The 20956-nt window shown below is 41.8% G+C and overlaps 2 protein-coding genes across 6 annotated transcripts in view; one reads left to right on the top strand and one right to left on the bottom strand.

Annotated features, from left to right (window-relative positions):
• Positions 1 to 412: 412 nt before the first annotated feature.
• CFAP97 (cilia and flagella associated protein 97) lies at positions 413 to 18717 on the bottom strand. Of its 5 annotated transcripts, none has more exons than XM_032444554.1 (7): positions 18699 to 18717; positions 15507 to 16192; positions 15213 to 15278; positions 8735 to 9120; positions 2504 to 2654; positions 2218 to 2341; positions 413 to 813 (listed from the first exon to the last, which is right to left on the bottom strand). In XM_032444554.1, the coding sequence occupies exons 2-7, from the start codon at positions 16177 to 16179 to the stop codon at positions 753 to 755; spliced, it is 1461 nt and encodes a 486-aa protein (XP_032300445.1). In that variant the 5' UTR covers positions 16180 to 16192; positions 18699 to 18717; the 3' UTR covers positions 413 to 752. The 5 variants fall into 5 exon arrangements, with proteins under 5 accessions (XP_032300445.1, XP_015716880.1, XP_015716876.1 ...); XM_015861394.2 differs by lacking the exon at positions 18699 to 18717 and adding an exon at positions 18071 to 18271; XM_015861390.2 differs by lacking the exon at positions 18699 to 18717 and adding an exon at positions 18160 to 18269.
• Positions 18718 to 19484: 767 nt separating this feature from the next.
• The window catches only part of SNX25 (sorting nexin 25), a 46982-nt gene continuing 45510 nt past the window's right edge, over positions 19485 to 20956 (top strand). The window contains exon 1 of the mRNA XM_015861380.2: positions 19485 to 20109. Within this exon, the coding sequence (XP_015716866.1) occupies positions 19675 to 20109 (435 nt within the window). The 5' untranslated portion in view covers positions 19485 to 19674. The remainder of the gene's footprint in view (positions 20110 to 20956) is intronic.

Raw genomic sequence — 20956 nt, 5'->3', positions numbered from 1 at the left:
TAAAAGTAGTGTGTGGGTGGAACTGAGAATCGCGACTTTTGCCCCAAGCTCTCACCACATATAACCCAGAGGAGATGATTTTTGCACATGATCAGAGCTTGCAACAAAAATAATAAATGGCATTTTAGGACTCTGCAGTGAGAAGCAGGTGGATCTTTAAATAACACAAATGTAAAGATCACTGTTGGCAAATCCTGTCGCATTTTGGCCAGGAGGAAACTTACCAGATGTATAGAAGTTTACCTGAACAAGGAAATAGAATTAATAGCCTGAAGACAAACCAGACCTGCATCACAAGCACTAGCAATCGCTGCTGGTACACAGAATACAAAGCTGATCTCAACCATGATCTGTCCTGGAAGATGGCTCCAGATGCAGCTCTGGATTTCTCATTCAGATGAAAATGACAAGGTTCATCCACTATTTTACTCATGACTTTTAACAGACAAATATCACAGATGGAGGGAGCATACAAGGAAAAGCAGTCACAAGGAAATTTTATTGGTTGATATGTTTGAAAGTAAACTATCTGCTATTTATAGGGATTTATCCTGAAAGTGTTCAGCTGACAATTAGGAAAATATCCACCATAAAAGACAAATGTAGCTAGTCAATGCTTATCTGAGTGAGGAGTAACAGCTGAGTTGCCTCAGGATCTTCAGTAAATGCTGCAAACAGTCTGGCAGAAGACAAGCTCTGGTACAGAGGAAATCCTATGAACTCCATATGAAGAATGGCATTGCCTGACTCTTCTAATTTGCTGAAGTCTGAGGTTCCCACGAGTTAAATTTTAAAGGACGCTGCTTGCACTTTCTGTTTGAAGAGATTGGGAGGGGAAAAATAGGAAGAAGAGAACAAAGTGACAGCTTACAAAACACCCAAATCTATTAGAATTTACTGTTATGAAAACTGATGAAATAATCTAACTTAATGAAGAACTGTCTATGTGGCTTATTTAAAGCAAAAACAGAAATCCACCACACACCAATTTCACTAACAAGTGCAACCTCCACTACAAGTAGAAGCATTTCTCCAATTACATCCTTTGCAATTTAGTATCAAATATAGAATTCTGAAAACTCACTGTACTGGCAAACATTGTGTCTTCTTATAGTATAATCGTCTTACAATTTACAAAAATGACAGAAAATTGACAGTATTTCATGCTGAAGTTAAATAAAATGAAGTGATTAAAAGTAATCTATTTTGTAAACTTATTCCCAGAAGAGAATTATCATGTGAACATTCAGAAATTGTGACCTTGATATTCACATTCAAGGATAGAAGTCTTCAAATAGTGACTAATTTTAATTAGCACAATACTGCAAATAAATACAGCAGCACAATGCAGAAAATGCCTTACGGTCCTATCAACAAATAATAATTGTAACAAATTCTGTTTTCCACAACACTTAAAGATAAAAGTCTAAATACTGTCAAACAGCTAAATGTGATCTGCAGGTCACCAGGTGCAGAAGTTCTGCCAAACTACTATACAGAACCCAGCAAAAACAAAAGCAGGGCCATGGAGTGATTCCTTTGCTTTCTAATCTCTAGCCTGGGAAGAATCTCAAACTTAATCTTGTTTAGACTAAATTTGAAACTGTTGTTCACTTCAAACTTCAACATCTGGTGTTGAAAAAGCATCATATGCTTCTTTCCTGTGCAAAGGCCCCAGTGTAATTTCTAAAATTCCTTTTAAGATGGAAGAGACACAACCTTACACACAAAATGAATGCTCATCACCTTGAGCCATCTATAATCATGGAAAACTAATACCTTCTGCAGCATCAGTATTCTAGCTTTTCACCTCTTCATGCTGCTGGCAAAGGAAGATTCTTTCAGACATCTGAAAATGACCTCAACATTCAGAAGACTTACCTAAAGCCAGGATGAGGAGTGCCAGTCTAGGAATTAAATCCCATAGTACAGCAATTCCATCCTTCTATGCCATGGATACAAATACCACTTACCGTTGGACAATTAAATAACAATTAACAATTTTTATTGTGTATCTATATACTTCTCTCATAAATACTTCCTCTCACAGAAAACACTGATTGATGTAAGTGTATGCCTAAATTCATTTAGTAAGCAATTATATAGTTAACTATGCTTTTAAATCATTAAACAGTTAAGAATATTTTCACACATAGCATTTGCTGAAAATAGAAACCTGAGGAACACTGCAGATTGTGAAGCAAAGCATGCACTTACAAACAGGCAGCATGAATATCATCGGATTTAGGTCTCTGTGACAGCCCAGTAGTTAAAACTGACACGGGTTTTTCCTTCTTCTGTCTCATTGTGCTTGACGCAGTGCATGCTCTTGAAGAGGCTCCTGTTAACACATACACAAAAAACACAACAGTATGAATGCTTATGCTTGGCATGTCAGAAAGCTCCACACTACTATCTTCATTGCCATGATTTCCAGAACAAAACAAAAACACATGTAACACATGTAAAGAAATGCAAGAATCTGCAGTTTCAGAGTACTCACGAGACAGGCCACGCTGCCTGGAAAGAGAACTTTCTCCTCTTGCAGATGGTGAAGTACTTGCATAGCTCACGTAGCGCTGATAGTCCCACAGTTGTTCAGAACGTTTCATTCCAGGTGTTGGTTTCACTGCTGTCAGTCTCTTCAGTAAAGCCTTAATATAAAAAAAAATAATTAAGAATGAAAGTGGGTGGTGCATTTCAGCAACAGTAACGGCACCTTTGCTGATTAAGATTGTTGTTAGTGCAGTATGCAGGCTCTTGTTTGTTGCTGATGGAAATACAGAGCTGGTGGTGGTGACTTGAAAAAACATACAGTAGCTGAGAATAGGCTCTATTAAATCACATACTGTGCTCTTGGTATTTGCTATTGTTCCCATGGAAATAAATAGGTGTTACTTTCAGAGCAACCCTCATAGATGCAGTCCTGGACAACCCCTCTTCATTCAATGAGGCCCAGGGAAGCCACAAGATTGGATGCCTACAGCCCACAGTATCCTTAGAGAGAACTACTGACCTCAATTCTGTGGAACTAGAAAGAAAAGCACAATGTTGGATTTCTTATTTTATTTATTTTTACTATGGCCTTTATGAATGTCTTATCCATAACATACTTTTAACAGTAATTTCAACTATGATCTTATAGACATTATTTCCTCTTCTTGAAATCAACTCTGGCAACCTACGTAGTATTTCTAAGGATATACCCATTTTCCTCAAATTTTATTATCACTTTTGCTTGAAATTCTTGAACTAATGCATACCATTTTCCATAATCTTTCTAAAAAAAGAACTTTATAGTTGGATAAATTTGGAAGGGCTCTGCTACACACAACTTCCAATTCACAAGTTCACATTTTTCATATATTTAGCTTCCAAGGCCTGCTTTTTTAAGGTTTATACATTCTCTGCTAATTTAATTTGAATGGATGGCCTGCGAATATTTGACATTGACTAAATCATTGGTTAGAGTTATAGCACACATCTACCAATGAGACAATGCAAACTGCAATTACAGAAGTCTCCAAAAGACAAATGATACCACTGTTAATAAGGATTTATTATCTAAATGCTTACTTACATGGTAGACATCAAGAACCCACAAGCCATTAAACTGCATTTTATATGAAGTGATCATCTCCCTCCTCTGCCCCCCATCTACTCCCAGGTTTTTTAATTTTTCTTTGTTTTTATTCCTGTTGGCATTTTTTTATTTGCGTATTTCTGTTTTGTTAAATCAGCATTTTTGTTGTTTTAGAAGAAAAATGGCATATAAACTGACTTGGGAAACATCATGTTAATCATGAGATCTTAGTTGCCATTGCCCAGCTGTAATAGGAATGTAAAAAACTACCAAGAGTTTGCACAGAGGACTGGAAACCTGCACAGTGTGCAGGAGAGAAAGGACAAGCCATTTTGGCTCAAGCATAATATGTCACAAGTGCCTGCATTGAGTGCCAACCAGTTCACTCCCAAGTGGAAATACCTAAGTAAGCAGAAGTCAAAGGAAGGACTCCAGCTAGAAATAGCTCTTCACTAAAGCCTGTTACAGAACACAAAATGGTAGACTTCTCTAAATGTTACATCCAACAGTTTATGTTTAAGTTCACCACCATCTTCTAACACAACTACATATATATGGGTTTGCAAAGAACACTTCTATATTATAAATGGAAGCTCTCAAAATAGTCCGCTTTGTCATAAACAGGTAAATAATACAAGCAACATTCTCCTCCCTGTGAAAGTCATTTCAAGTCTGCACTCCACCCATAATAGCCTCAGAATTTGCATACCTTAATATTGCAGTAATTTCAAGCTTGATTCTGAACACATGAATTTGAATACGCCTGCTTAATCCCAGCTTAATCTCTACTTTTACTACTAGGTCTGTATTTTAACAAGCATCCAGACTACATTATTAAAAGCAAAGACAGACTGCTTCCAGTATGAAAAGATTGTTTTTAGAAGAGGTTAAAACTAGACATCATACTATCCTTACCCACAAATGAGCAGATTACGCTGTGCTTAAGTGGTTCCATCCCTGTTTTAAGAAAAGCTTTTGTAGAGAGCTAGAAAATAGCTCTCATTGTATCCCTACCCTGTGCTGAGCACTGTACCAAGGACTTGTAACTTACATGCTAGTTGTGGTTGTGAACCCTACAGTTTGAAGCACAGCCTTCTTCATACAGACGTGCATACATCAGTATACCAAAATGTCAGACTTGATCTAATTAGGTTAGTTAAATATCTAATCCAGTGCTTATGTTATTCTACTAACAAGCCTACTGTCTCATGTACCAGGGAACTACCATCTACAAGTAATGTTCTTTTTCAATTACCCATTTAAACCTGCTAATTCTTCTACTATATTCTCCTCAAAAGAGGATTCTGAGAAATGAAACACTGACACTTCCATTATTCTGAAGTGCCAGATTTCTGTAGTCTTAACCCTGAACAACAGCAGTAATAGAAACTGTCATTGACCTTAATGAGCAAAGAATCAAATCACACTAAGTAATCCAGGTGCCAAAGACACATTCCTGATGGGATTTATAGAGAAAACTGAATAACAGACAAATACAGGAATCTATCAGTTGCTCTTAATAGTAGCTGCTCAGAGCAGCTGATTCAAGCTTAATATGATTGCACTACCATTTAGAAAGTCAACTATTTTCACTACTGTTTTCTCCTCTGTCATGGAAAGGGATGTAACAACTTTGCTAGCTTGGAGAAAAGATGCTACTTTTTCTTGTTTTACTTAGCTTTTTGACCATGTGAAGGCTTCAGTTTTCACCACCTTCAAATTGTAGCCAGCTGACTAGCGTGCCTTGACAGCTGTTCAGATTTATTTATATTATGCCTCCTCTAATGTCACTCACATTAGCAAACACACTGTCCCTGTGCAGAGCCCAGGTGGGGGAGGGTGAAGCAGATATAACAGTACATTCAGGGACAGCTTCTTCTTCACAAGAGGGTTTGTAAGGTAAGGAATCAGCATGAAGAGCCTAAAGCCTCAAAACTATGACTGCAGAGTTGCACAATGTGTACGTTTTACAGCAGTTTATTTTAGCCAGCTGCATCTGCATGTCAATCTCATATCTGAGTAACTTCCCTGACAAAGAAGCCACGGAAACAATGTTATTTTGCTTTTATTTTGCTTTTACTGTACTTCATAATCCTGAAACAAAACTGTTTTTTACAAACCTTTGTTTTGTATCAGTCTTAACATGACCTACATAGTAAGTGGCAACATCTCACAAAACCCTGCGTGACTGAGTATCCAAGGAGCATCCAAGCCCAGTGCTAGTATTTCTGACCTCTTAAGAGGATTGTTTCCTACAGCTCTTCCAGAAAGAGACCAGTAAAGCAAAATAACCCCAATAATCTTCCTACAGTCACATAAAGTATGTGACATCTGAGGTGTGGTGCTCTGATCTGGGAATGGTCCCTGGGGAAGGGATGGAAGGAAGGCAGAAGCAGCACAGAATTCATGAGGAAGGTGTGAGGTACCTGGGCAAAACCTCAGTGTGCCCATGTCCTCCTAGTCTTGTTTCCATGCCAAGAAGTGGTGTCCTTTGTTTGCAGCATGATGTGGACATCACAGGAACTGCAGTGAAGCACAAGACTAAAGGATGTGGCCCAAACTAAATTATGTTCTCTGTATGTGGTGACAGCCAGAGACACTCACTCCCTTGCCCCTTCTCACCCTCTGAATATCTCAACCCATCAGCAGCCTTAAATCAAATGGAGATAAATGAACATATAGCAGCTGCAAAGTGCTTTCTTTTTCTTCCGAGGAAGCTCAGAGTGACCAGAAAGACAAAAATTCAAGCAGTTCAAAGTGCAGGAGAAAGGAAGCAGTTTGGGTGGAGGATCTCTGCTCAGGTAGAGGCCACAATGGAAAGTAGGAAGTAAGAGTCCAGCAGATGGGTCTGGGGAGCCAAGCATAACATAAGGGAAGCCAGCCCCTAAGCGAATTTTGCACTGGGTGTGTGAGGCTGACTATACTAGAGCTGGGATCAGTGGTATCTGCTGGAACACAGAGTACATTTCAGGAGAGTACAACACAAGGGAATGAATGACACTGACATTTATACACAGTGAGGTGTAACAGCAAGGGTCAGAAAAATTCACAAGGATGCACGGCAAGGCCAAATACCACAGCAAAGGAGAACACCCTCATTGCTCTTGACCTAAGGTTGGGAACTGCTGCCCCAGACCTGCTAAGATTTTCCACTCAGCTTCCAGCATGAACTCCAAAGGTCACCTGTCCACAAGGAACCTGAATGAACACAAGTGACCTAAGCTGCTAGAACACTTAAATCCTAGTCTGAGAAACAAAAACATTCGACAACAAAAAAACTATACAAAATTACTCACATTTAAATTCAGACGAAAGGAGGAAGGAATGATGCAGTGGCTGCAAATCGGAACTTAGAAGGCCTCTAAATATTTACACTGATATACTATATCGATTGTGCCAAACACAAACCACTAAAGTTCAAAATAGTTTTCAGCCTCCGAAGCTCAGCTTTATACATTCACTAGCAGAAACTGAGATAAACACTTGTCAGTACAGAGATCATACAGACATGGGAAACGAGTAACCTATCAGTCATGCTTTCCATGGGAGAGTAGCAGCTGGCCATACCTTTGGAAAAGGAACCGGTTTGCTCAATCAACAGCGTCCTCTACTGATAAGAGGCACACACACAGGGCTTTCTAGCTAAGTTCAGCCACCCAAAGCAGGCTCCATTTAGGAAAGAGCAGAGGCAAGTATAAAGTTCTGACATAATTAAAAGACACATGCCTGCACATGGGATGGGGCCCATCTGCCTGTGCAACCCCTGAGTTGAAAGAGGCATCAAAGATTAATTAGTTTCAACCCCCTTGTTTTTGTGCAGGGTCACCAACCACCAGACTAGCCTGCGCAGAGCTACATCCAGCCTGGACTTGAATGCATCCAGGGATGGGGCATCTGCAACCTGCTTGGGCAAACTGTGCCAGTGCGTTACCACCCTCTGAGTGATCATCTTCCTCCTCATATCTAACCTAAGTCTCCCCTGCCTCTGTTTAAAGCCATTTTCCCCCTTGTCCTATCACCATCCACCCTTGTTAAATGCTGTTCCACCTCCTGTTTGTATGCTCCCTTCAAGTATTAAAGACCACTATGAAGTCTCCCCAGAGCCTTCTCCCAGATTCCTCTTTCTAAATTAGTCAGGTACACCCACAACATATAAAGAAAGCAGTCCTAAAAGCTTAAGAAAACTGAATCCTAAAAACATTTCTCCCTCCACAATGAGGAGTATTGTATCTACAGTATGTTGTCACACCAAATCCCTCTCAGTGTGTGAAGTGTTATGGATACCCGTAACCCCCCATTGCTCACTTAGGGAAAGTTTTAAATGATGTAGAAATCTGAGATGGAAGAACTGAAGTGTAATGTATTTTCCTGAAGAGGACAATCAGATAGAGATTCAGCATGGAAGAATTCTATTTATGTAAAAGGAAACTTCAACCTAACAGAAGAAAAAAAGAACGGTTACATTAATGCCGCTAACAACTTCCCTAATACTTTTAGCTATACATTACCTCCTTTTCAAACACAGCAATGAACAACTAGATATGAAAATGTCATTCACCATAATACAATTCAGTCATTAAAAGTCTTGTTAAAACCAGTATTACTTGGTGTCAGCTCTAATACTCTCCCAAATGAGCCTAAGCTCCTGTTTTCTACTAATTCAATTTTTCTAGTTGTCACATATATTCAAATAATGAGAAAAGCAGAACTACAAATATTGAAAGCAATAGATAGTTATGATCCAGAAACAAGTGACATCCACACTGTACCACATTTTAAATGTAATGGGTTTGATGCTGTCATATCGATTGCTTTATATTATGTGAGCTTGTTCCTGAAAGGTAGGTAACAATAATGCACAAAGTAGTGCAAACAGAATTTGACTGCTATACAAAATTATGTCTGGGGAAATGACAATTACCCTTAAATTGAATAACGCTAAAAAGTAATGCATTCAAAGTATAATGTATTTTCATCTGAAAATAAAGCATAATTAACAACTACACAAACAGTATATTTGTGGAAATTCATTGCAGACTTAGTGCAGTGAAACTAAAAGTGCTGCCTAATCAGTTTTAAAGTCTTTAGCAGTGATTTGTTAATAATAAACAGCCCCAAATTTACCCATCCAAAGCAATTGTCAAAACTCACCAGGTTTTCTTTTTCAATTCTGCGCTGCTCCTTCTGCCTGTTGATGGCACTGTGGTACACCTGAAGAGATGGAGAAGCCGACTTCTTCAACATGTTGGTTCTGCTTCCCGGCGACGCACACAGCCGGGCCAGTTCTTGGAGCAGCCTCTGGTTCTCCTGATCAATCCGTCTGACCTCATCATTTGTGAAAGAATAATTTTTCCTTGTTCCTCTAGCTGGATGAATGATGCCCAGTTTTCGTTGTTGTTTATCCTTTAACTCCAGAGCAGCTTTAAAATCACAGCAATACTTTACTTCTTCATTGGTGGAAATATTTTCCCTTGTTCTTTCAGCTGGATGACCTACAGTTAGTTTTCGCAGTTCTTCATTCTCCAACTGTAGAGCAGCTTTACAATGGCAGAAATAAAAGTATAAATATATATTTAAAAAGAATGAAAATGCTACATTTTGTTACAATTTACAGGCATGAAAAATCAAAGTATCTTTTGCCTCCCCAACTGAACTTCAAATTCATGTATTTTGCAAATTTTCAGGACTGATCGTTTTCCTCAATACCTTCATATTACACAAGATTCACTCCAAAAATCAAGTCCAAGATACTTCCTTCTCACTAGGCAACTCCTCCTCATTTACAGACAGTAGTTTAGAGGAGCTGAATGGATACAATGAGCAAGCGAACTCACTGCAAATAGGATCAGCAATACTTGCATGTTCTACAAGGAACTGAGTCAGATGTATTAGTTACTTAGCAATAAAGATGTCGATCAGCTTTCTGTGCATGGCCATTTCTTCTAAATGGCCAGTACTTCTAATACCCCTTTCAAAGTGATGACCTCAGTTTCTACCTTCACCATGCATCGACAATATGCACACAAAATTCTATCCTCGGATATTCATTGGAGTTGCAACAGCACCAGCCATCAGCAGTGGCATTTATCTATACATGCTAATGGGGTTACTGGTACAAAGCACTAAAGTAACACTGCATGCAACCATTATCACTGTAGTGGTTATCATTTGTGCCACCAATACAAGCATAAGTCTAGTCTTACAGGCAATAGCAAACATCTTCAGAAAGCCAAGACTAGAAATAATTCACAAAGCCAGGAATCATCCTGTCACTTAATATTTACAGGTTTGCACATGGAAAGTGACTTTCTCTTGGCTTCAATGATATTTAAGATATCTGTCTCACCTCAAGGACAGGACAAATTGTTTTAGATAGAAAAACAACACTGGGAAAGCATGACTCAGTGATACAGAATGCATTTCCTGAAGTGATTTTGCTTATTTACTCCTGAAGCAGTGCTGCAATTCACCAGCATGATGCAAAGAGAAATTAAGGTTAATGGATAGAGAGACTATTTGTGACAGACTAAGAAACAGTTGGCAATTTAGGACAGTAGAAACACTGAAATATTAAACCAGGACTGGAGGTTTTGAGATAGAAAAATAAAATACAAGGAATGCACACAAAAATATACAGAAAGCAGACTCGCATATTCACGAGTATAAACTGGAAAACCTCTCTTGGCCAGAGCTGCTTATGCTTAATTGTAGCTAAGCTCCAGCAAAACTATCGACCTACCCCTATGCCTTGGCTTTCTCTAAGAGCTTTGCTGTTCTATTATTACAAAGTTGAGCCACAGGAATGAGCCTATGCCACAGGAACGGTGGTAGCAGGTTAGATCAAACAGGTATTAGGAGCCAAGAGATGGGGCAGGAAACCTTACTCAAAGCGCTACCTGCATCACTCCAATATCACAGTGCCTCCAAAAGGTATCCCTTGTTTTTAGCCACAGGAGTCCTATGCAACCAAATCAGGAGCTTTGAGCAAAGCAGGAAAAAAGGAAATGGATGCACAGCAATATTTCCTCAGCAAAACATTTCCATGTCAGCAGTTCTACAGTAAGGAACTTCTGAGGCAGTCATTAATAGCTTATAAGACTCAAAATGATGAGCATGCCTTTAATTTAAAAGGTTACAAAAACTATTATTGAAATATCTCAACTGATTACACTCCAGAACTGATGCAAGCAAGTACCGTCACTGTTAAAGAAGTTGGAATTCAAAATTCACGTAGTTCATGAATTCTGGAATCCATTCAGAAATCAGTGACTTTGCCCCATCAGCATGCAGGCTGATATATGCAGAAACTACTCTTAGGTAACTGTAACCACAAGGCCATCCACATTAGCAAATGTTGATTTATTAGTTTGTCAAGGGAAGATGCAAATCACTTAAAATCCAAAAGAATGCAAAACAGCACAGATCAAATGCGCCAACCAACAGGTTAATAAAGCATGATGTCTCTTGATAAGCACTATCACATTTTAGCACGTTACTCTCAAGAACAAACTAGTGCTCCTATCAAAGCTGTTTAGGAGACAAACCTGAGATAAGAATTGCACCTGGATAAACCTATAAGGGATAAAAAGAAATACATGGAAAATAGCTAGTAGCGCACTTTACAAGGTAACATCAAACCACCATATACTTAGTAAAAACGGAATCAAACATATCCTTATGAGAACATGGAAAACTAGCACTGCAGAACATAGCTGGAAAAAAAGTAACTTGTAATAGTTTTGGACAGTTGTACATTTCACATGGAGCCACATTATATAATTCTATCATGAAGCTGCGAGAAACAGTATCATCTCTTGCCTTATATCCATTGAGTCTCATGAGTTGATGAAGACCACACATCATACATGAGTGGAAGGCAGGTTATGGCAAAGAGGAGACGCTCAGTTGTTAAGCTGAAGCCCCGACCTGTATTTGTGCCCCTAACACTACTGGTTACATGTTCTCTTGCATTTATGCCTCTAAATAACAACCAATGAAAATTCCAAAGAGTGGTGGTATCATATGCCACAGCTCAAAAGAAACAAAGGAAAAATCAACTGCTACAACCATCACAAGATCTCTGCTGTGAAGTTGCTTGATGACATCTGAGCAGATGACTGCCAAAACCCAATAATTACACTCTCAATAAGTGGCTGAGTTATAGAAGACTCACATTTCCTACCTGAATTTCAGACTCGTACAACAGCAGGTTTTCCTCAAGAGGACAGGGCACAGAAATTAATCTCTAAGTCTATAGTTCCTCTCTACTTCCCTCAGTTCCTCAACAGATCTTTGTATTACTAAGCCTGTAAGGAAGAAAAGCAACAGAATGCCTAGTATATAACTTCCTGAGAGACAATCATGAGTATTACAGGGCAAGTGCTTGTTCCTAACAAAACAAGGGCATCATAAAGCCACTGCTTCTTGAACTATGATCAAATAAGCCAAAGTAGCAACCTAAGAAAGTAGCCAAAAAAGGTGTGTAAGACTTGCCAAAGTAGTAGTGACACTGTTTCTGTGGACAGTCAGAATCACCATCATCACTTCCAGCAGCAGCACACAAGCTGTGTCAGCAAGGAGGCTTCCAATGCTGTAACTCCTAACCCACAGCAATATTTTACTCCCAAGGCTGCCTAGCTGAAAACCTGTCTAAGCTGCACCACTATGAAACACTGCTTACACTGCCAAACATTCCTTTTCACTCTGTAGTTACTGTGACACAAAAAGATACAGTAACAGGTATGCACGCCCAAATGTATTGAACATGCTCCCAATCTCATGGAAATAAAAACACTCACAGTAAAGGTGGTAAGTGCCTTTGCAAAGTCTACACAAGCCAACAGAAGCACAGACAATTCATCATCAGTAAATAAACAAAAAAAGTCCCACACAACATAGTAAACACATTTACTCTAAATGCTCTGAAGTACTTCAGGTACAGCTACTGTTACTGGAGCTTCAAAGTTATTTGAACAATTTAGAATCAAGCAGCCCAGGTCACAAGGGATCTTAAAAATACATAGGATCATAGAATCATAGTTTGGGTTGGAAGGGACCTCATGGATCAAGTTCCACCCCCCTGCCCCAGGGGGAGTCCAACCATTTTGTTGCTAATTAATCCCAACACTTAAGTATTTTAATTATTTGACTGTTTTCACAGTGGCCAGTGACAACATGAGGCAACAGTGACATTTCAAGTTATTTACAGTTGTGAAGAGTTTGTAATTTGTCCTCTCTCTTAAGTCTTGGAACAGTTCATCTGTACCTTCATACTCTACCAATGAATAATGTGATTTAAAGAGATCCCTACATGCGCTTAATTGCTTCTGAACCATAATTATTTGGGGGAGAGAAGTAAACAAGCAGCAGCATTTGCATAAAGCATGGAGTTCTACCTCTCAAGATTTCTAGGAAAGCTGGTTTCCATAGGGACACACCTGACTCACTTTTAAGGGATGAATGAGCTGTTTACTGCTTTCAATGTGTAAGTATTTAAATGACCTTGAAGACTAAAACCAGCCAAACCTTACACAAAATTCAAATAATTAGCAAGTCAAATACATTAGGACAGGATGATACAGCTGTCTCAGGGGCACTGAGGCTAAACTTAAGCCACACACGTTTCACTCTTGCAGTCCCAGAAGGAAAGTGTATTAAGTTGTTTCAGTGCTTAAAGCTGCTATTTCTTTCATAATGTCCTAAGAAAGAGGGATTTTGTTTTCATAGTAACAACACTGACATGACACTGGTTTTCACCAAGTGATTTTCTATGCTTTTTTGTTTTTATGATAGAAAATCTGAGGCAGAGAAAAGGCCAACAAGGTTCATCAGAGAGTATACAGATCAGGGAGAGCATGAAGCAGATCAAGTCCTCAGTCCAATGTCCTACTTAACCCATCACACCACTTCCTCAGGTTAATAATAGCTAATACCATGGATTTACAGACTAATGATCACAGACACTTCTGTGAAATAAACAGGTATCAGCCTCATCTTACAGAGAAGAAAACAAACTAAATTCTTTGTTCTTAGAAGCCTTTTCTAATGCAAGAGACTCGGGTCTTCCAAATGTTCATGTTACCAATGTATGGAGTTCTATGGAATAAATTGCTGCACACACCCTAGATACAATGCAGTAATAGGCTACACAGAAATCTTTCAAATCTTGGGGATCTTGGGAAATGAGACTCACATAATGCTAGAACTAAATGTTTTATCAGTACAGACTACTGAATTTTATACTTGAAATGATCATCAGGATTTCTTGGTTTTAAATACTGATTCATGGATACAAAACAGGGCTTATACTGTTGTCACTTGAAACAACACTAATGTCTCTTCAGTTCTGATGAAGATCTCATGCAGATAGTCAGGAAAAGGAAGAGGGGGAGTGATTCATATTTGTTAAGAAAATACCTGGAAATAATAATCAGGAATAAGATCAACTCCTACTTTCCCAGACTAGTTACTTTCCACCATCAATAAACCCACCCCACTTAAAGTCCAAACTACTTAAACTAATTAACCTAGTTCATGCTTGCCAAGGTAGCAAGGCATTTGAGAGTAATACACATCTTAATCAAGAACATTAACTGCCATATGATATGAATTACAGAACTGCAGGGGTTAGAAGGGACCTCCAGAGATAGTCCACCTGCTAATGCTGGTTCCCTACAGCAGGCTGTGCAGGTAGGCATCCAGATAAGTCTTGAATATCTCCAAGGAAGACACCACAACCTTTGTGAGCAGCCTGTTCCAGTACTCCATCACTCTCACTGCAAAGAATTGCTTCCACATATTAGAACATAACATCCCATCTTCTCATTTTTGGTCATTGCTCCTTGTCCTGTTACTACACATCACAGACAAGAGTCTGGCTTCATCCAACTGCCTTCTGCACTTTAGCTATTTATAAACATGGATCAGATCCCCTCTCAGTCTTCTCTGCAGAATCACAGAACTCTACTACTCATTACTCAGTCTTCATTATTGTTATTTAGAACTGGTTTACATTCCAGAGAAAAACCTCCCCTGCTCCAAAAAACAATTCAAGTCATTCTCTGAGAATACTTACTTTAAACCAATAATAACCATTTATTTAAGGCATGTAAGGAATCCTTCTACAATCACTGGTTGTTAAATAGCCTCCTCATATCAGGGAATAAAGAAAGATGCAGGACATTATAACTTCTTAATTGCCTAGCAACATGATGTTTTGGCAAGTAGATGGAGCCTTTCCTACCAGGAAGGAGCTATTGTACACAAGGACTGTCAAATGTTAAGAAATATTCCTACCAGAATCTTCATGGTTAGCTTTGTTTTTCTTAGAAGAACCTCCATGCAAATAAAAACCTGACTTCTATTCACAGGAAAGTTAAATGATGGACACAGCATATTTTGAAGTCTTCCTTAATATAGGCTCAACATAGCAAGGCATAAAGTAAGGAAACAACACATAGCTGTAATCATACCAGCTCTAACACACTGGAGCAAACTACAGTCAAAATGCATTATCTAGCTCAAAGAAAAATCCCTAATATTCTCTTCCATTAAGTGCATTTCTATACTGTTATCAAAAACATAAAAACACTACACATTTTTAAAATAGATAAATACATTCAAAAGTTACCTTTCACATGCTGATTCAGATCCACACCATCATGTGAGCCATTGCTGCTGGAATCAGACTTGGATTCTAAATGAAAAAGAAAATAAAAATACATAAGTATATGTGCAAATCTGTATTTTGAAGCCTTAAGAGTATTCAAGCATTTCATAGTATTGAAATTCTTCTAAATACACATGTAGTTCTTGTCTCACATTCTTTTTTCCTTTTACTTTCAAATGTTAACAATTGAAGCTGCAAATTCAAAAGGCTGGTTGGAACTGTTGTCTGGAGTTGACAGGGATGTTATAATAGTACCTGCATTTTCAGATTCCTCCACATGGTCTCCAAGCTTCATTTTTCCTTCTGGTAATTTTATTGCTGATGCACATTTTTGTTTTGGAGATGGAAGAATCACGCTACAAGCATTTCTCTTGGAGGAAGAATGCAATGAGTCTGATGAAGAGCTATCAGTATCTGTATCTGAGCTTGAGGATGAGGAAGAGGAACTGGTAGTACTGTACGTTCTGCTAGCCCTTCCTACATTGTAGGACTGTTTAGCTGACTCTGGTCTAATCTTCTGTTTTCTGTCGTCATCACTACTGTCTTCTTCATCTGTATAATAATTTATTTCAGGACTCCCAGGAGGAACATTTTCCTGCATTCTCCTGCTTGCTGCAGATGTTGCTCCAGATGTACCTGCATTCTCACAAACTGGAGGAAGTGAAAAAGATGAAGCATCCCCAGGATTGTCTGTGCTATCTTCTAGGAATGGACTCTTCTGCAAATCTTCCTGCTTCTCTTCATTTTCCTCCTCACAACAGTCTGTATCCTTTGAACTAGCAATCAAGTCAGGGTCTGAAAGAACTACCTTTGTACTTCCTTTCTCTATATATTCACCCGTTTCTTCAGTTTTCTTCTCCTCTCCAAAGTCACTTTCATAGAAAGCGTGATCCACTTCATCATCTGATGTATCTTCAAACTGGTCCATACTGAAGGGCTTCCTGCAACCACCAGAGAAGGTTTCCAAAAGTCAGCATGACAACAAATGCAAGTATACTTTTCATGTAATAGTTTTATTCCTTATTCTTTTAGCTCTTGTAATCTGTAATTCTTACATAACGGCATAAGAGTAACTTCTTAATAATAAAGCATTTTGCTACTCTGAACTTGAAATATTACACAGAATTTGGCAATATTTCATATACACAACTTCCTGTGATCCCTGCCTTCAAGAAAGCTTATATAGCCTTCAGTGTCCAACTGTCATATGAATTCCTGGATGTGCCCTTATAATAGTTTCCTAAGAGGATAATATACTTTAATACATTCAAGTGTACACAACATAAATAAGAGTAAACAGCAGTATTTAATTATGACTGATGGCTAAATGTGGCATGCTTCATTTATCTCAGGTCAAGCACATATATCTGATCTATTGTTAACACTGTTGTACATATGAGAGTGAAAAGGAATAAGGCAAAACCAGGTTTGCAGGTGGAAGTACAGCTGAAATACAGCTTCCATATATACCTATAACCTATTTGTCTCCCTACAGCTGCCCAGTTCAACAACAGAAGTTAAACAAATAGTATCTCAATCAAAGTCATTAAGTATCTGTACCAAAAATCATTAGGTGTGTTTTTTAGCTGAACACAATCTCCTAAATGAGGAAGGGATTTAAATCAAGATAGTGGCCGGGGGGGCAGAGGGCCCACACACTCCTCCTCACCATCAGCACCAACAGAAGAGCACACATCTCCCCATTCCACATGACTACAAACAGCTGAATCACCAGTTTTCCACTGAGACTGAGCCAGAGCTGATTAACAGCCAGCAACCACTACTACCAGAATAAATGCAGTTTAAAAGTTATACAGAGCAGCAGTTGCAACAGCAGTCAGTTCATTATGAAATGCTCCTTCCACTTTCCTGGCACAACCCATAACTATTTCAGCCTCCTTCTTAATATAAAACAGATGTGCTACCACTGGTCAACTTCTCTCACTCACACTCTTGATCACTCAAACTAAACTTCAATTCTGCAGTTTCCATTAAAAGCAAACAAGAGGAAGCAGATGAAGAGGTGGTATTTTTTGTTCCTATGCTTGTCACACAGCTAGGAGATATCTAAGGGAGACCATTTTCTTGCTGTTTAGAGCAACACAGCCAATGGAAGCACATGACCACCACAGAGACATAGATGACTGCAGGGCAAAGACCTTTAAGTTAATGTGCAAGCAATAAAATAAAAGACCAAAATTCCTCACTGTCTTCTTTCTTGTTCTCTCCATTTCACAGTATCACAAGCAGCATCTAGGATGAGAAACTACAAAGGAACAACATATACATAACAAATCAACTAGTGGGGGATGTTGAAGCATCCCAAACCTTACTAAAGTTTTGGAGACTGATTATTTTACCAAGCCTTTCTTAAGTCAACGTTTAGTTATTAACTTCCTAGCAATACCAACATCACTTCAGCCCTCAAACAGATTCTATGAAGCATTTCACTGATTTCTTCCTCTTGATAACTGCAGTGATCAGTCACTACCAAACTGGTTCTTAACCAGGAAAAATATGCTTCCTGCAGACACTAAGTTTCAAATATATCACTTACAAGCATTCAATCAAACACTAAGTGCACCTTATATGTTCAAAGCAGGGAGGGACAAACACATACATTCACACACCATAGCAAGACTAGCGTCAGAAGAAGCGCACCACCTTCAGCAAGGCTTAATCCCCACCACCAAGAAGACTCCAGCACCTCAGTCCCAGCAGAAGCGCTGCAGACACCCCGAACACATCATTCAGGCAGCGACCCAAGCAGCAAAAGCAAAGAAACCCCGAATAAAGACATTAACGAGCACGTTTCTCGCCTCAGCAGAGCCGGTACCGACAAGCAGACGGAAGAGCCGGTTACCACCCCGCACCGCCTCCAACAGGCCCGCAGTCCCTTCCCAGCTACCTTCCACAGGGGAGGTACCACCACCAGGCCGGCAACCCAGCTGCGTTCTGGGAACGGCTCAGCAGCCACAGCAACGGCTCGGCACCACGTCACCACCGCGTCAAGGCAGCAGGCGGCTCCTCTTGGCCCTAATAGGGCCGGGGCGGGGACAGGCGGGGCTTGATGGGGGCGGCCGGGGTGGGACTTAACGCCCCTCTTATCCCGCCCACCCTGAGCCTCATGTTGGGCTTCTCGGCCCCGTGTCTGCTCTTGGCTTCTCACAAGGGTGTTCTGAGTGCGGCTGTGGAGTTTCTCCGTACTGAGGTGACAGTATCCTACACTAGGGTGGGGGTAACCAGGCTGAAGTAATGGAGCCTTAGGGTGACGTGAGGGGACCCTATGAGTTGCAGCTTGAGGTGGGGGGGTCCTAGTTAAGGTGCTGGTGCACTAAATTGGAGCAATGATGTGATACCCTGTATTAAATAAGGTATGCTCCATAGAATCGCTAATGTTAGAGAAGAAAAGTAATCAAAGCTCCCTCTAGTTGCGTACATACACACCTGAGTTAAGTTAGGTCTATCTGATTCCGGGTATGATGCGTGAAGCCTAACTAAAATTGGTGGGATTACTCATTCAGACAAGAACGGCTTCTGTGCGTAAGCACTGCAGGACTAAACCTCCATCATAGGTGGGTTTATATTTTATCTTCCTCTCCAATTCTGAGAATTAACACCTTAATTAGAAAATCAACTCTCTTTACACAGAGCTAACAATGTTACGTGCTCTGCTTCAGGTTAATTTAAAACATCAGTTCCCTTTAGTAGTTCTGACAGAGGCCTGGGCTGTTTCCTGAGCGTATTTGTGGCAGATGTGTCTCATTGCTTGTGTGGCTCTTTCTGAAGATAGCAAAAGAGGTGCTGATCTCTGCCCAGAGCCTTGTGTTTTCTCAGCTCTGAGGAATTAAGCGTATTGTATTCTCGCTTTCTCTGTGTGATGATTTTTACCGTTAATCACGTTAGACACATTACTTAAATAATCAATTTTGGCTGCTGTGGATGGCCTGAGCTGGTGCTTAAAAGGTCTTTGCACAATTTAATATCCACTAAACAGAATAAACTGTGTAATAAAGCTATTCAAGCTACTGGAAAGGGCTTTGACTCGGGTTAAAGAGCACAGACTCTTCTGGCTGATGACTAAAAGGGGAACTGAAATGTCCTGTTCCGTAGTGCAGCAGCACTACCGGCCGTTTCCTTGTGCCCCGCCTCCCGCTCGGTGCCGCCCCCGCTCAGACCCGTCAGGCGCGGCGGGGTCTCCCCGGCTGCTGCCGCGGCGGCGCTGGGCTCCTGGCGCCCACGGGCGGGCAGCGCCGCCGCCCGGAAGCGGCCGGGCCGCCGGGCATGAGAGCCGGCTCCCCCGGCGGCCGCAGCGGTGCCAGAGGCGGCGGCGAGAGGCGGAGGGAGACCCCGAAGACGGCGACCTTCGCGGGGGGCTGCCGCGGAGGGAGATGCGCTGGCTGCCCGCGGCGCTTCCAGCGTCATGCTCCCCGCAGCCGACGGCAGTAGCGGCGCGGCAGGGCAGCCCGAAGCGGCGGGGGGGGGCGCCGCCGGCCCCTCGGCTTCCCACGGCCCCGGAGGCGAAACCGGCGGTCGCGGCGCCCCGGCGGCCGCGGGCGAAGAGGGGGCGGCGGAGGACGAGGAGGACGACGATCCCCGCGCGTCCCGCTTCGTGCTGGCGGCGGGGCTGGGGCTGGGGCTGCTGGCCGCCTGCGTCGCTCTGCTGGGCCGGGTGCTCTCCGGGCCGGGGAACGGCGCTTGGCCCGTCTGGGCCCTGCTGCCGCCGCTCCGCCTCGCTCTGTACGCGGGCTGCGCCGCCGTCGCCGCCTCGCTGGGCGCGATGCTCGGCCTGCTGTGGCGCGGCCGCCGCCTGCCGCCGCCGAGCTTCCCCGCCGCCGCGGGCGTGTCGCTGCCGCCGGTAAGTGCCTCCGCGGCCGGCACCGCTCTGCCCCGAGCCTGCGGGATACGGGGAGGGGACGCGGGGAGGGAGGAGCGGGACTTCGCTCCGCGGGGAGGCTGCGGTGACGGGGCTGTAGTTTGCGAGGATCGGGTCCTTCCCGCTCCTGGTGCTCGGCTTGTGCCGTTCGTGACAGGGGACGGGCGAGAGCCGGCGCGGCGCTGCGTATGGCCGCGCTGTGAAGTGGGGCGGTGTGAGCGGAGTGCCCGCAGCGGGCGTTTATGTCCGTCTTCTGACGTGCACGGATCTGTTCTTACGAGCTCCTCGTAGCTCTCTTTAGGAGTGTTTTCCAGTTCCTTCTGAGCAGCTCAGGGGAAGCTTAGCGTTGAAGGAAAACAAAACCCAATGTATTGCTCTTTCTCCCTTTGCCCCTTCTCCCCCCCCACTTTGCGAAATCATAACGCATAAACCCCCCGAATAGGATTGGATGTGCTGATGTGAGGAGACAAGCGGACGTTTCGGCTGCTGTGCCCGTTTCTTTGCTTTGTCCCGCATCTGTGCCCATCCGGTTGTAGGTAGTGCACACCCAAGTCTTGCTTTATGCGCTGTGTTACGCTGTGTTGGGTTTTATTGTAGCCCTACGCTATATGCTGTTACTTCAGAACCCGACTGAAGGCTGGGATTTTAAAGTCGCTGCCAAAGCAGCAGTGCCCGCCCACTGCAGCCCTCTTTCTGGTATTGTTGGGGTTTTTAAACCTTCCCTGTGATTCAATTGACGTTTTGTTTGTCTCCCCTCCCTGCGTTGCTCTCGGAACATAACCCGGTTGGAAGGAGAGGCCGTCCCAAAAGGAGAGCTGTGTGTTGCCCT

This window comes from Coturnix japonica, chromosome 4 (genome assembly GCF_001577835.2).
Source record: "Coturnix japonica isolate 7356 chromosome 4, Coturnix japonica 2.1, whole genome shotgun sequence".
In the NCBI taxonomy this organism is placed as follows: Eukaryota; Metazoa; Chordata; class Aves; order Galliformes; family Phasianidae; genus Coturnix; species Coturnix japonica.
Note: the sequence above shows the minus strand (reverse complement) of the source record. Positions and strands in the feature narration are given on the sequence as shown.

What these genes read in the sequence shown, in the direction of transcription:
- CFAP97 (XM_032444554.1), bottom strand. Translation starts at nt 16,179, where the DNA reads ATGGACCAGTTTGAAGATACATCAGATGATGAAGTGGATCACGCTTTC. An exon ending in GGAGGAATCTGAAAATGCAG is followed by an intron (nt 15,279 to 15,506) that starts GTACTATTATAA and finishes TTTTTCATTTAG; the next exon opens with AATCCAAGTCTGATTCCAGC. An exon ending in GAATTGAAAAAGAAAACCTG is followed by an intron (nt 2,655 to 8,734) that starts GTGAGTTTTGAC and finishes TTTTATATTAAG; the next exon opens with GCTTTACTGAAGAGACTGAC.